We start from the raw sequence: 14,967 nt of genomic DNA, 5'->3' as shown, positions 1-14,967 counted from the left end.
CCACAATTTTCCCAGAGAGAAAAAAAATGTATTTAAATTCCCCAGGAATATGAAATCAGGAGTATAATTTGGGGAACATAGAGAATGGTTTTATTTATTTTACAAAAATATATAAGAATTTGCCTATCCCCCCCCCCCCCCATCAAGATGTCTAGCCAGGGCCAAGACAGGGCAAGCACGAATCTTGGAGACCAAAGACACTATCCGGCACGGTCCACCCCTCTGGCTACTCAGACATCCACCCACTCGCACTCATAATTACATTCCACCCAAGAAAAAAAGAAAAAAACCACCATGCTTTATCCTCACAGGGCCAACAGCTCTCCTGATATGAGGACACACCCTCTTAGCCAAACATGAGAGCCCCAAAGCCCCATCAGTCAATGATGGCACTCTGGGTGACGCCAGGTTCTCGTCTCAGTCCTCCGTTAGTCCCAGAGATCACAGGCCTACCCCAGTATATATACTGTAATATGCAGATTAAAATGTAAATTCAACCATCACCAGCTTGCCTTATACGCAATACACACACAGACGTAATAGGAAAGGAAACACTCGTAGCTGCTCAAGCTCTCATTTTCTGTAATTGAGTCCAAGGGCATGGCGATATTTATCATTTCTCTTTTCTCACTTGCTCGTCTATGTTCTCTTTGTCCTCAGCCAGGACCTTGTGGTTGAAGTATTTTACTGGTGAAATGACTCAGACTTTAGTGATCTTGGGCTGCTGTGGTCTTCTATTAATCTTTTACTGTAGGACGTGGAAGTCCGACAGGGCACCCAGAGAATCCTCTAGTTCCCATATACGGTCTTCCATGCCACCACTGTAGCGGCAGCCTGATTTACCCTTGATCAGGAGCAATCATGCCAGCCAGCAGAGTAACCTACTCCTTCGCCTGTCGTTTCAATGGTGTGATGAGCTCAAAACGGCCAAGTGGCAGTCTCAGCTTCTAATTCAATCGATGTGTTCCTTAATAGAAATGGTCCTCCCTTGGGAACTATAATCTCTAAGCCATGGAAGTCCAAAGTTTCAGGGATGGAAAGCAACGTTTTGGTTATTTTGCACAACCGTCAAGTAGCCACTCCCATTTCTGCCTCAGCTTGCTGGATCCATGTTTTCTGGGTGTAGGAGAAAGAGCACTATGGTTGATACAAAGTATGTACTGCATGCTGTAGGACAGAACTCCAATATTGCAGTGTCTCCCGGGTGGCCCTCTAAGGGAGCCTTCAATAGGCCAGTTCAATGTTCTGTAAGTCCAGCTGCTTCTATTAGACTATGTGATGAGGCCAGAAAAGTCCACAGGCATAATCAATCACACAAGCTGCATTTCTTTTGCTATAATATCAACTCTCTGGTCAGAGCGATGTTGTATGGAATACCAGGACTGGAACCAGGATGTCCATGGATGGTGTGGTCAAAGAGGGCAAACCCACATACGGAACATACAAAATTGCGCTCCCTTCCTGATGGAAGAGGTCCATGTAATCGACCTGCCACCGGGCGGCTGGTTCTCACAGGGAACGGGTGCCGAATCAGGAATTCTGTGCCAGTACGGCCCTCAGTGGTGGTTTTAGCTAAATCAGCCTCGTTGAGAGGAGGCCTATGCGGTTTTGTCCACTTACAACCTCGGTCTCAATTACCATGGCCATTTTGTATGTGAGCCCATTGAGCAAGTATAGGATGGCTTGGGAAAAGGAAATGACTGACAGCTACGGAACGAGTCATCTCGTCCATCTCCTGAGAGTCGCTTCTGCAGAGGATATCTTTCGGGGGGATTTTTGCACGGAAAACAAAGATCCTCTCCTTCTGTGCCCACTGTTAGAGGTCCATTCGCAAACCTCCTTCCACAGACCTCCTCATTACCAATGCTCCAGTCTTGCTCTTTTCATGTTCCTGATCACCCAGACAGACCAGGCATCCTGTGAATGCTGGACTTCTGTCTGCGTCTGGATAAACTGGGCAACCGTATGTAGTTATCCCTCGTGATCGGCAGGGGATTGGTTCCAGCACTCTCCATGCATCCCCAAATCCACGATGCTCAAATCACTTATATCAAATGATGTGGTATTTTAAATCATAGTTAAATATTATAAGATGCTCAAATCACTTATATAAAATGATGTAGTCTTTTGAATCATATTTAAATATTATAAGATGCTCAAATCACTTATATAAAAGGATGTAGTCTTTTAAATCATGTTAAAATTATACTTTAAATCATCTCTAGGTTTCTTATACTAACACAATATAAGTGTTATGTAAATAGCTGTTATACTGTATTGTTTAGGGAATAATGACAAGAAAATAGTCTGTACACGTTCAGCACAGACCCAAACAGCAACCAATCATAGGCCTAACTACATAGCACACAGCGGCAACAATGTAGCCTTTTAAGGGAATATTTTCGACCTGTGGTTGGTCGGATCCGTGGGTGCGGAACACGCGGCTATGGGGGCCAACGGCAGTGACGCCGCCGTCCATTTCCGGTTGGCACCTGGCCTGAGCCTTCTCTTCCTCCATCAGCTGATCGCAGGGAATTTGCTACTGGGCCTTAGGTGTTGACTGGGGAAGAGGTGGCCACGTGGCAGGAACAGGGGGCATGATCTGCCCGAGCTGTTTCACTTTCACTTGCGGATAGAATGCCTGCCGCACTACACGCCTCGCTTCATGGCTCGAGGGAGCCGATGACACCTCGTTCGCGGTGGCAGCTCAGGTTGCACCGTCACTTCGTGTCTCATGCTCAGGTGTGCGGTCTCTACCGGGGCCCAGCAGCAAGCCAGACACTGGTTCTCGAAAGCACAACTGTTATTTGCAGAAGAGGACATGACTCTGTTCCAAGTCCTAGGGATAGGCGCTGAGGTTCTTCTATTAGGGCTTGCTGGACGCTCCTTACAGTGCACCTATGTCACAGACAATTTAAGCATCAGTGGATCTGCTGGGGTTATAAGTCTCCAGTTGGCAGAGCATGTTGCGCTGCAGCCTGAGTATGCTTTGGGACCCATTCAAAACGGTGTATTTTATGGGTTACTCAGTAAATAATTTGGTGCAGCACACACAAATGGGTGTCTGTCACCTTCCAAACCCAAAGAGGCCACCAGTTGCTGTGAATTTTTTCTTAGTGACAGGAGCAGCAACTTGCCTTTCACGAGGAGGGGATAACCTGACGTTTCCTAACCTCTGGGTCCCTAAAAACTTTACCGAGGTGCCAGACCTCTGGAAATGGGGTTTATATACCATCTCCCAGCATGCCTAGGTCTTACCAAAGCATCTGGTATACTTGCTTTTTCCTGCTCCCTAGGTACAGCATGATATCATCAATGGAGTGGATCAGTGTTTTGTTACGGATAATCAAGGTCTCTACAGATTAGATGATGACAGCGAATAAAAAATCGGACATAGCCCCTCAGTAAGAAAGTGAAGATGTACTGCTGCCCAGCCAATGGCTTTCAGTGGTCCTCGCTAGCTGATAGAGAGAATAACACTTTCCAGACCAAGAGCTGAATACAAAGTGCCAGAGACTGTGATGATTTGCTTTAATATAGAAACCACATCTGAAAAAAAAAAAAAAAAAAACTGTGGTCTAAATCACCACCTGATAGAGTTACAGTGTCCATTCATTGGGGAAAGAGAAATCTTTTCAATAATAAGCAGCCCTTGTAGGCGCTTGGCATTTTAAGGCTTATAAAATATATTTTCCCATCCATGATTTCATTAATCCAATCAAAAGACTAGTGAAGTAGAAGGCATTATCCCCATTTCACAGATGGGTAACGAACTCAGAGAGGCTAAGTGACTGCCTAAGATAACGTAGCTGAGTTGATAGGCAGGATTTGAATGCAGTCCAGTGCTTCTAATAACTCCAGTTGAGAGTCAGTTCATGCCCCCACCCGTTCACCCCTGGATCCGTTCCCAGCAGCACAGGGGTACCTGGCAAATGCAGCATGCTCAGGAAATGCAAGCAGAAGGCAAGAAGTGATGAAAGGAATGGTTGGGAAACGGGCCACAGCAGCTCAGTTGGGCAAGGCCTGAATAACTTTGTTCCAGAAATAAGATGCTAATCAGGGTGGCTCCCAAGCATCCTCACCTACTCACCTCCTAGGCACTCAGACACAGGTACCCCAGGCAGCCATGCCCTGGCAGAGAAGGCAGGGAAAGTGCCAGGACTCCATGGTAAAGCTCCCAGCTCAGTCCCCCAAAATACGCAGCCCAGAAACCAGGGTCAGGTAGCTCATGGATTGCCCGTGAGTAAACAGCACCTCAAACAGGGGGACCTGCTTTACGATGGCCAAAAAGACTCTATGGATACACAGATGTCCTTCCCTTTCGGCTCTTCTGGAAAACACTTCTCTTGCTCTCTCCTACCTCCTACTTAACCCTGAAACCAGACTGCAGTCTCAGGGACTCCATTCCCATGCTAGATCACTGGACGTGGCCTTCCACATTCACTGACTACATTTTAACTGCCTCTGAGTTGATTGAAATCAAAACACCAACATGTATGGGATTTGTTTGTCTTTATTTTAAAGTAGTATGGCAATGAGGACACATTAGGGACTTACTGTGCACTTGAAAGACATTTATATAGCACCTCACCTATACTAGATCCTATTCAAGTGCAAGTATCAATTCATTTAATCCTAACAACTCTCTGAGGTAGGTACTTATATTATCCCTATTTCACAAATGAGGAAACTGAGGCTGAGAGGTTAAGGAACAGACCGTGTGTATGGGCAGAGCCAGAATTAGAACCCAGGCGGTTTGGCTTGGGGCCTTGCTCCTTTGCTTTTCTAAGTGTGCTGGCTATATTTATATCATCTCTGCCTGAGCTGCGACAATGTTAGGGTAGGTTGGAGGAACACTCTGCTTCTCAAAGCACACTGTTTGGAGTTGTTCGTTTCATTGTCTGTGCCCAGATAGACAGTAACCTCCCCTAAAGGCAGCATGTCTCTTTGAATTAATGCTGTGCCTAGCACAGTGCCTGGTTCACTCAGCTATTGGGGCTGTGAACACTGAATGAGGTGAGGCATCCCCACCTCACACTTCAGAAACAGGTCAGAGTGACGGACTTGATCGAGAGCACACAGCTGTAGGTTAGCCAGCACAAACCTGTCTGTCTGCCACCAGATTCCATGCTAAATATAACACCATTTATTCTTTGTAATGATTGTGCTATATTCCTAATACAGAGTTACCATAATTTTTTTTAGCCGATTGGCATTTGAGTTCTTCCACAGTTTTTCACTACTACAAAAAGTTACAATAAATCTTTGTACTTATCTTTGCCTAATTCTACAAACATTTCCATGGCCCAAATCCCTAGATGGTTAGTTGGGTCTGCACAGTTCAAGTTTGGTTACTACTACGTTATCACCTAAACAGGTAGTACCAATTTACCATCCTTCTTCCCTGCAAGGTATGAGAGAACCAACTTTCCAGGCTGTGTATGTTCAACTTTTAAACTTGTTGGACTGTGTTAGGAGTTTCTGGGACAATTTACGAAGGTAACTATCCTATACAAGGTTTCTCTTAACAGAACCTACTTTCTCCTTAACAAGTATCAAAAAATGGTTTGATTTTGGAGACTTTTAAAAAATGCTTCTGAAGTTCATTCCTCTGGGAACTAGGTTCAGCTCTCCATGCCAAGTCTGTGTGAACCTATGCAATCAGGTCTGAACTACATTGCAGAGAGAAAGCGGGGTGGGAAAAGTGCACCCAGAGTTAGCCTCCTTCATCACGCACCGGGAAACCAGCTGCCACATCGGCTCTGAGTGGGAGTTTCTTCTCACGTCGTTTCCTAAAATAAAAGTCAGAACCAGCTTGGGAAGAATTTTTCATCAAGCAGAACAGAAAAGCAGAATAGAGTAGAAGAGTTGGCGAGATCATCCAGTCCACTACCATCATTTATCAGATAAGGGAATTAAGACCCAGAGGTGGTGAATGATTCAAGGTCACAAAGAAAAGCAGAAAAAGCAGCGGGAGAACCCAAAGGCATTTGGCTTGCGACAGACACTCCCTGGAGGTGCCAAGCAGGTCAGGCTGACACAGGAGTGGGCGCTAAATGGCACAAAAAAGCCCTCACATGTGTCCAGGCCTCCAGGGCTATGAGGCACTTTCAAAAATGACCTTATCCGAGTGAACTCTGTAACCGCTCTTTGGTGTTACTTCCATAAGGCTTACCTGTTCTGCTCCCGAATCAGGCCGATCCAGACCTCAGGACCCTCAGACATGGATATGGTAGAGGAAAGGAGTAAATCAAGCCAAGACATATATGACCAAACGTGTATTTAGTTTACAGGATTTAGGAGAAAAAGGAAGAATAACTACAGGCATGAAATACCTTACATATAATGAAGAGCTCAAGAAAGAATTACACTCTCATAAAGTGGGCAGAGCTTTACTGGTTTTAAAGGTATTAGAAAGGAACACACGAAACGCTGGAATGTGGGATTCATCTCCAGTTTACTTAATTTGCTTGTTTACACACACGATCTGTGTGTATATAACAGTGGCAAGAGCCATTCTCTAAATACAATCTGGTACTCAGACTATGACAGATGCACATGGAAAACGAGGCGTCTGTGAATGAACCTCAACACGGAGAGGCGAAACAAGCATGGCGGCATTCTGTGATCGTGGATACCTTCAAAAGCCTCTTGTTCAGCACCCGGGGACAACACACTTTTCAAAAGACAATACGAGGCTATTTCAACAGGAGACTCGGACCCCAAATGACACTCAAAAGACGTTCATTTCCCTTTCTTCTCTGGAGGAGCTAAAAAGTTCTTAAGGCTTAGTCAAGAAAAAGTGCCTGCTAAGCACATGGGCTGGGCGTTTTGCATGCATCATTTCCCTTCACCCTAACAGCATCACCTCCACTTGACAGATGGGGAAAATGAGGCTTGCCCATGGGCAGACAGCTCTCGGTAGTGGTGCCAAGCTTTGACGCCGCATGCCACGTTTGGCTAAGCCCAAACTCTTCCAGCTCTGCCATGCTGTCTCACACAGGGACAGAGGGCATGCTCTCAAGAGAAAGGCAAGGGTGCTAAGAAGGAACGAGAAATGGTGGAAGACTAATCAATGTGCAAGGCTCAGGAAAGGACACTTTCTGCAGAGTTAATTGAATGCTGAGCCTGAATCAGACCCAATGAGAGAAATGTCTAGAGAATTCAGTGTGACAAATGAACTTCTGGAGTCACCCTGTGCTTGTTGCCTTTTGGTGCTGACCATGAAGCTTAGGAGAGATTTCCATCCCTGAAACGAGCTCTTGCCACCTACCCCACACCCACTTCTACCCCACTTCCACTCCAGAGGGCGAAAAAAAAAAAAAAAATCATGAGGCCATCAGATCACGCCAATGCTCCCAAAGCACCATGGTGACGCCTCCGAATTCTCATTGCTGGCGTTTCTGCCACCTTCTTTGGGTACAAGGTATCATGCCTCACTTTGATCAATATAAGGTAACTTGCAGCTCAACTGGATACAGAGGATACAAACTACATATTTTAAATACATCTTTATATGAGATATAATATACCCTGAATGTTTTCCAGAGCTCAAGGAAACAATCTGAGCTTGAGTTAAGCCAGTCAATGGTAGTGCTTATCAGCTAATGCTATTATCAGGCTTTCCGACAGGAAGGGGGAGGGGGGAGGGCATCAAAGGAGCTTCAAGGATGATTATCCAAAATGCCAGGGACTGGCTTTGAAGGTTTAAGGAGATGGCCTGGGAGAGGAGGGGAGAATATAAGCATTCCTCCATGAGGCGGAGGTGATAGGGTTTCTAACCTGTCCCAGCACTGTCACAATGAAGACCACAGAACGACAAGGTGGGGAACTGAGAAATGCTGCAAAAGGTACAGAAAAGGCTGATTTCGAGACCAGCAGCAAAGGCCCAGGTTTGGTTTGCTTTTGATGGTGGTGCAGATGAGAGAAGGGCGGGGCTAAAGTCGCCCCACCATTTGATAAGAGTATCTTTGCAAGCAGGTTAGTTTCTGGCCATTGAAGGCAGTGGAAGACATTTTCCTTTACTTCTGAATTGTCATAATCTTGTCCGAAAGATAAAAATGGCTTGGGCCATAGCAAACTGATCAGTGTACTTATCATATGACTCTGAAGCACTGGTCAGTCTATACCAACATGTGGTCACGAAAGTTTCAGTACAATTTTGCGTTTTGTAAAAATTACTGTGATTGAGCTTAAAACTCATCACATTATTATTAAAATGTCTACTTTCTGGTTTCATTCTTAACAGACAGACAGAACAGCCCCACGAGGTGGAATTAAATACCATGAGTTTGGTTTATAACAAGTTTGTGTTCTAAAAAAAAAAAAAGAAAAAAGAAAAAAACCCAAAGCAATCTACACAAGTGCCAAAGTGCCATCATGGAGTTGTGAGTTACTTTCATGAGTTTTGTCGACAAAGAACAAATGCCATAGTTGTTATTAAAAACTATACAGCATTCATTCAATATAGAAGGGAAAAAAAAAGGTAACCTTATTGCTCCAAACACCAATATATAATAGACAACATGAATGAAAAATTATCAACGTTCATTACATAAAATCATCCAATGTTCAGTCTCGGAGGCACTCCAGTTTAACTGTTTTGGTAGCTAGTCACAAGCCAATTGTAATATTTAACAACCCAGAATGAAACAAATACTAAAACAAGAGACTGTCTTTCAGGCAGCGGGTGGTTGTTGTATAAAGAATCCTGCTGGAAATAAATGCTTACGCAAAATTGACCACAGCGAAATACTGTTAAATAACAATATTAATGGCCATTGAAACAAAAGACAGCTAGAGTCAGGGAGAGAACCATGGCAGCAGAGAGGAGTCCTGAGGCCCTGGCCTCCCCTTCAGCCACACGATACAGGCCTTCCTGATTCTGTCTGCTAACTGAGCCTTAGCTTTGCCCTGTAGAGACAAAAAGGACGGTCCAGATTAAGATCAGGTCTTGCCAGAAACAAAAAGTGCCTCACTGGGAATGGTGGTGCTTGTGACACAGGGTGACGCCACCAAGAACAGCCTGGGAACTGAACTCGCTCCCCGACTACACCACCACCCACCAAAACTGCCTGGCAAGCTTCCTCTCTGAAGTAGGACCAATAATTTAGTCAAATAACTAAGAAAAATAAATGAAAAATATATTAGCTATTATCCTGCTGTCACCCTTTCTGTTTCTCTTTTATTTCTTGTAACTGTCCTGCTTCAAATTCAAACTAGAGCTCTGGGGAGGAAGTCCTGGGGAAAAAGATTTCAGATACCAAAATCCATATGTCCCATACCAGCCCAGCAAACCGAACAGGGTGCCAAATACTTTATGAGACAAGTTGTGGAAATAAACGGCCGTGCACAGAAACATCCACACCCAAATGAAGGTCAGGGAGCCCAGGGCGACGACCAGGGTGGTTATAGCTGTGTGGAGGCAGTGGCTTCGGTCCGTCTTCACCTCATGCAGCACAGCCATCTCCTCCACAATCATGAGGGCGCAGAAGGTCAGCAGGAAGGAGTGGCCTGAGATGTCAAAGCCATGCCAAAAGCCTCCTTCCCTGTGGCACTGCTGCTTACTCTGGTGCTCCTTTCTGATCCCCTCCAGGGCTGGTGACTGGTAGCAGCTGCCCGTGTAGTGCTCGATGTTGGAGAAGATGGCTGTGCAGCCATACCAGATGGCTGTGCCCACAAGCAGGGTGCTCAGTCGCCGCAGGACCAGGCCGGCCTTGCCTGTCAGGTGGTAGTTGGTGAGGGCGATGAAAGGCAGGAGGAGGCAGAAGGTCCAGGCCCAGGCCACTTTGACAAAATACCTGGCAGAGGAGGAAAGTGGAAGTGAAGAGAGGGGACGTGGTCACACGCAGACAACCAGCAAGCACGGCTTAAACCAAGATGTGCCAGCCCCAAAGCCCATGCTTTCTCTGCAACATGGTTCTTTCCCACATGGCGGAAATGATCTTGGAACAGAACTTGACCTCATGCTCAAAGACCCAGATTCAAATCCTGACTCTGGCTTAACTTGTTACCATACTCCTCTAGGGCTCAGTTTCCTCAGCTGCTACATAGAGCTAAGAGAATCAAATGACTTTTTAAATCCCTTCCAGAGCCAGTGATTCACTAGTTCCCTTCCATGAATTAGCATCAAGGCTTGGAACAAAATGCCAGAATCCATGGCTACCAGCAAACAACAGCAACTTGTCTGCCAGGCTGCTTGGCTCCCAGCTTGCACAGGCCAGATAAAGCAGCGGCCGCCTTGTCTGTCTCCCCTGAGCTCATCAAAGGTGGCTGACCTGGAAACCAGCTGCAGTAAACTCACATTCAAGAGGCTTGGGGCCACGACCACGCTCATAAGCTATTCTTAGCCCAGCCTCCATGATGGGTGAGGAAGGAAGGTGGGCCAAGGACAGAATGACTCTTTCCTGGGTCCCAAAGATTTCTTGGACACCATTCAAGGGCCTGTCTAAAATTCTTCTGAGACGAACATGCAAAGATCTTGCCAGAGCCAAGACCTGTCAGGCATTTGATGAAGCTGCTAGAGAGAGAAACCAGGGTTTTAAGTAGATAACGAAAGTTGGGCTGACTTTCAGGAGATGCTGCTGACACTAATTCTAAAGAAGAATCTAGGCCCATATCAGGGAAGGTTTTATCTTTCAAAGTGTCCCTTCGTCATTGCAACAGTGTTTTTGTGCAATAAATTTAAACCAGGGCTTTAAAAAAAAAAAAGAAAAGAAAAGAAAAAAGAGTGGGTGGAGTTCAGGAGATGTCTCCAAGGCCCAGCTAGAATTGCTTTCCTGGTCCACAGCCATGAACTTGGCATGGCTGAAACAAGTCCAAGGAGATGCAGGGGAAAGGTCATTGACTGGCGAGTTCTGCTCCTCTGCAATTGTCTTGTCGTGGGGTTCTGTCATAGGCTGGGACGAGGCTCTCAGAGGCTGGGGAGTGGCGAGAAGGAAGGCCTTTCACAGGTGGTAATGGGACAGTCTCTAGCTGGGAGGATCAGGCGTATGGTGGAGGCACAGGGGCTGACGCAGCAGGCAGGAGGCCCCCAAGGCAGGGCCAACCCCTAACTCCAAGGGGCGTTGAGGGGAAGCAGCGACAGAGGCTGGTCCAGCTCCCCTTCCCACCCGGCACCTCTACACTCACGCGCGCACACACACGCGCGCGCGCGCGCACACACCCCTGCTCGTCACTCCCGGCCCCGTCCTCCTCGGGCTGTCTTGTTTGGGTGTGCACACGCGAACTACTAGCGACACTAGCTATCCTGGGGGTCCCTCCGTCGCAACACGCGAGCAGGTACTGTCATGAGTGGGAGGCCTTCGCCTTCCAACGACTCGTCCATCGGAGCAGCTAACCCCCAGCTCTCTGGACGAGGCGACAGCGACTCGGCTATGGCGGGGACGGGGAGAACCCGGGGCGCACTCACACGTTGAGGATGTTGCGCTTGTTGCTGAGGTAGCTCTCGGGCAGCGGGGAGAGCTCCTTGAGGAGGGAGCCCGCCAGCATGGAGGTCGCCAGCGCCCAGGGCAGGTAGCGCCTCACTGCCGCCCGCACCAGCGTCCCTCTGAGAAACCACGCGCAGCGCTCCAGATGCTCCATGCCGGACCTCGTCGGCCACCGTCCGCCTCCCTGCGCCCTCTCGGCCACCGTTCTGCCCTTCGCCCAGGCCGGCACCGCTGCCTCCCTTCGGGCGCATGCGCGGCTCCCGCAAACCCCCCCCCACCACCTCTGAGGAGCTCTCGCGCTCCCCCTCTTGGCCATTGGTGGTGTCTGCAGCGCGCCGGTCTGGGAACTGCTCTCTCCCTCCTGTGGCTTTTCTCAGTCCCACCGCAAGCGGCGCGTGCGGAGCGTGTTAGGTGCCAGTTTCAGCCTCTGCGTCTTGCTCTGGTTTGGGAAAGAGCGCCTGTGGGAGTACTTGCTGGAGGTGGAGAAGAAAAAAATGTAACACTGTGATCCTTAGAGGAGTAGTCACAGCATCGTTTAGTCTCTCTCGGAGACATCTCCGCCTGAGCCTTAGTTTTCTCTTCTGTAAAATGGGGAGACAAAAAATGAACCCTTCCCCCGAATTAGTTTATGAACTAGAGGTTCGTTATAGTGATTCAGATATGGGGACATGAGATCAAATTTCATTAGAAAATAAATGCGTCGAATCATTATTAAATTTAAATTTTAAATTATTTTTACTTTTAAAACACCTATTTGTATTGAGTGAAAATGCTGGAGGGGGGTGTGGTTAATGGAGATCACAGGAGGCTGTTGGAGACTCAGTCACTCCAATTATCACAGCGCTAAGTCTTCTCACTCCCTGTCATCACTGGGTGTCTAATTAAGCACGTCCCAACCTCAAGTCATTGCTTTGCCACTGTGTTAGTTCCCTAGGACTGCCATAACAAAGTACCACAAATTTGTTGACTTAAAACAACAGAAATTTATTCTTTGACAGTTCTGGAGGCCACGAGTCTGCAATCGAACTGTGGACAGGGTTGGTTCCTTCTGGAGGCTCTGAGCGGGAATCCCTGCCCTGGCTCTCTCGGAGCCTCTGGAGACTTGACCGCCTGGGCATCCCTTGGCTCACAGCCGTCTAACTCCAGTCTCTGCCTCTGTCTTCACATGGACTTCTCTCCTCTGTGTCTCTGTGTGTATTCTCTTCTTCTGTCTCTTTTCAGGACACTAGTCATTGGTTTTAGGGGCCACCCTAAAGCCAAGATAATGTCCCCTTGCGATTCTTAATTATATCTGCAAAGATCTTATTTCCAAATAAGGTCACATTCCCAGGTACTAGGGGTTGGGACTTGAACATACCCTTTGGGAGTCACCATTCAACCCATTACAGCCACCTTAATTGCTTTTGCTATATCCATATACCAGTACTATTATTTACTAAATGTTCTTTAATCAACATACATTTAAAATTTAAATACCTGCTAAATAGTCTCCCAGGCAAAAATATCTATGGAATCATGGATTCTGTGTACCAGTTATATTTCTTCTGTTATAATAAAACATTTCTATCAAAATGTTCGTCATCCTTAGTTGCCTTAAATTATCTCATGTACCCATACCAAGGATAGCTGTCACCTTTTGGGAAATAGTGGCCTGATTTATGCCTATAATGAGCCAATGTTTAAAATCCCTCATGTACAGAATGAACCAATAAACTAATGAGCATAAAAGTATTAATTCCTTAAAACTATCTCAAGATGATTTCTATATCTGTACATTAATTACATTTATATGATCAGAGTTTTTATGTAGCAAGATGTCTCTAGGCCTTCAAAATGTTAGGTTTAAAAAATAAAATTTAGTGATGATCATATCAATTTGTCTTTTTATGATTAGGAATAAAAACTACACAGCCAGAAATTGCGAAGGCAGCTTATAAATAGTATCTGAAACTATCAGTATTCCCTGAAGACTGTCAGGTCTAAATTCTTGTTACTTTCCCTAGCAAGCTGACTAACAAGAGCAGGGAATAGATTGGACATTATTATTAGACAAGTGGCTCCTCCAGTGAAAATCCAGATGCTGATCTTCCACCCCACAAAAAAGAGAAAGAGTGGTGACAGAAATTCTAGACATCACCTGGAGAAACTATCAAAAATGTACCTCCTGAATGTTTTAGGATTTGTATTTCTGTTGAAAGAAAATGGGTTTCTTCCATTTGAGACTAAACAACTTCATCCCTGGATTTATGAAGACTGGGTTAAACACCGACCTGAAAAATTGTAAGTATCTAGAGAAGTTTTCATCTTTTTTTTTTTCAACTTCAACCCGTATTAGGAAATATATATCTATGTTGTGAGTTTAATGGTATGCTGGAGCTAACTCATACAGATTGTTCAATTTTCAAGACTTAGTGTTAAATTGTTAAACATGTCCATTATTAAAAATTATATAAACTAAAACTCAAAATAATTACTTAAAACTCTTCATTTTCCAATTAATTTACTGTATTTTATTATCTGTGCTCTCGGGGTTACTTACATCTATTGTATCTGTAGTATGCTACTGTGCAGCTCTTCCCAACTCCATGTTTGGTGACATCACCTTGGTAGCCTGACATCAGGGAGACTGGCAAGTGCTACAAATCAGGGCTTTATTAGATTGGAATGCAACTCCATTTGTCAAAACATGGCTGAATTGAAACTGTAGTTTGGCTGTGGATAAGAGTCCAGCAAAAATCAATCAAAGCATTCTGTGAGAATTTCTTTACTATATATAGAATTCATAATACAGCGTATTCACATATTTCATTATCTGTAAATTATGTGCTACACATTATATTAAGAACAATTTATAATAAATTTATGTACATATATATATACATTTTTCTCTAGAGAACTAGTTGTTAAACATTTATCAACAAATCACTAGTTGCGATTCAATACACACATAAAAATATATATGTAGCAACTAAGTGAATATATATGCCAATAGATATATATATAGCTATAAATATGGCTTTTTGACAATTCATGACAGAATTTGCCTCTTCTTTGTGTAAGGCATTCTGATATTGTCTGTCCAATTATAAATTCAATTAAAAAGGCTGGTTATGTCACACTGAATTGATTTTACAACTCACTAATGGGTAGAAATCTATAGTTTGAAGAAAATGACACTAGATTTTAAGGCATTGGAGGGTGATGCTCCACTCTTGCCCACCAGAGGGAGATAGAGGACCACAAATTTCAGGGGCCATCCTTGCCGCAGACTGCAGTGGTACCACCTAATTGTTGGTTCTCATTCCTTCATTTATCTATTCAACAAATATTGGTTAGAAGTATACTGTCTCAGTCCTCAAGGAACTTAAACTCTAGTGAGGGTGATAATCATTCATTTATTCAGCCAACCAACGTTTATTAACTACTATGCATCAGACATTGGACTAGATGTTAGAACCTCCCATGTTTGGATAGCTAATTTTCCTTAATAACTGCAGATTCATCACCCTTTAAAAACACAATTTCCCAGGTTTGAGGC

The 14,967-nt window shown here is 45.1% G+C and overlaps 1 protein-coding gene across 1 annotated transcript; it reads right to left on the bottom strand.

Moving 5' to 3' along the window:
• Nucleotides 1–6,438: 6,438 nt before the first annotated feature.
• FITM2 (fat storage inducing transmembrane protein 2) lies at nt 6,439–11,648 on the bottom strand. Its single transcript, XM_016152427.2, has 2 exons — nt 11,411–11,648; nt 6,439–9,800 (listed from the first exon to the last, which is right to left on the bottom strand). Exons 1-2 carry the CDS (start codon nt 11,581–11,583, stop codon nt 9,185–9,187), a joined length of 789 nt encoding a protein of 262 aa, XP_016007913.2. The 5' UTR covers nt 11,584–11,648; the 3' UTR covers nt 6,439–9,184.
• Nucleotides 11,649–14,967: the final 3,319 nt, after the last annotated feature.

Source organism: Rousettus aegyptiacus, unplaced genomic scaffold (assembly GCF_014176215.1).
Source record: "Rousettus aegyptiacus isolate mRouAeg1 unplaced genomic scaffold, mRouAeg1.p scaffold_m13_p_12, whole genome shotgun sequence".
Lineage (NCBI taxonomy): Eukaryota > Metazoa > Chordata > Mammalia > Chiroptera > Pteropodidae > Rousettus > Rousettus aegyptiacus.
The sequence above is the reverse complement of the archived record's forward strand: the minus strand, read 5'-3'. Positions and strand labels throughout refer to the sequence as shown.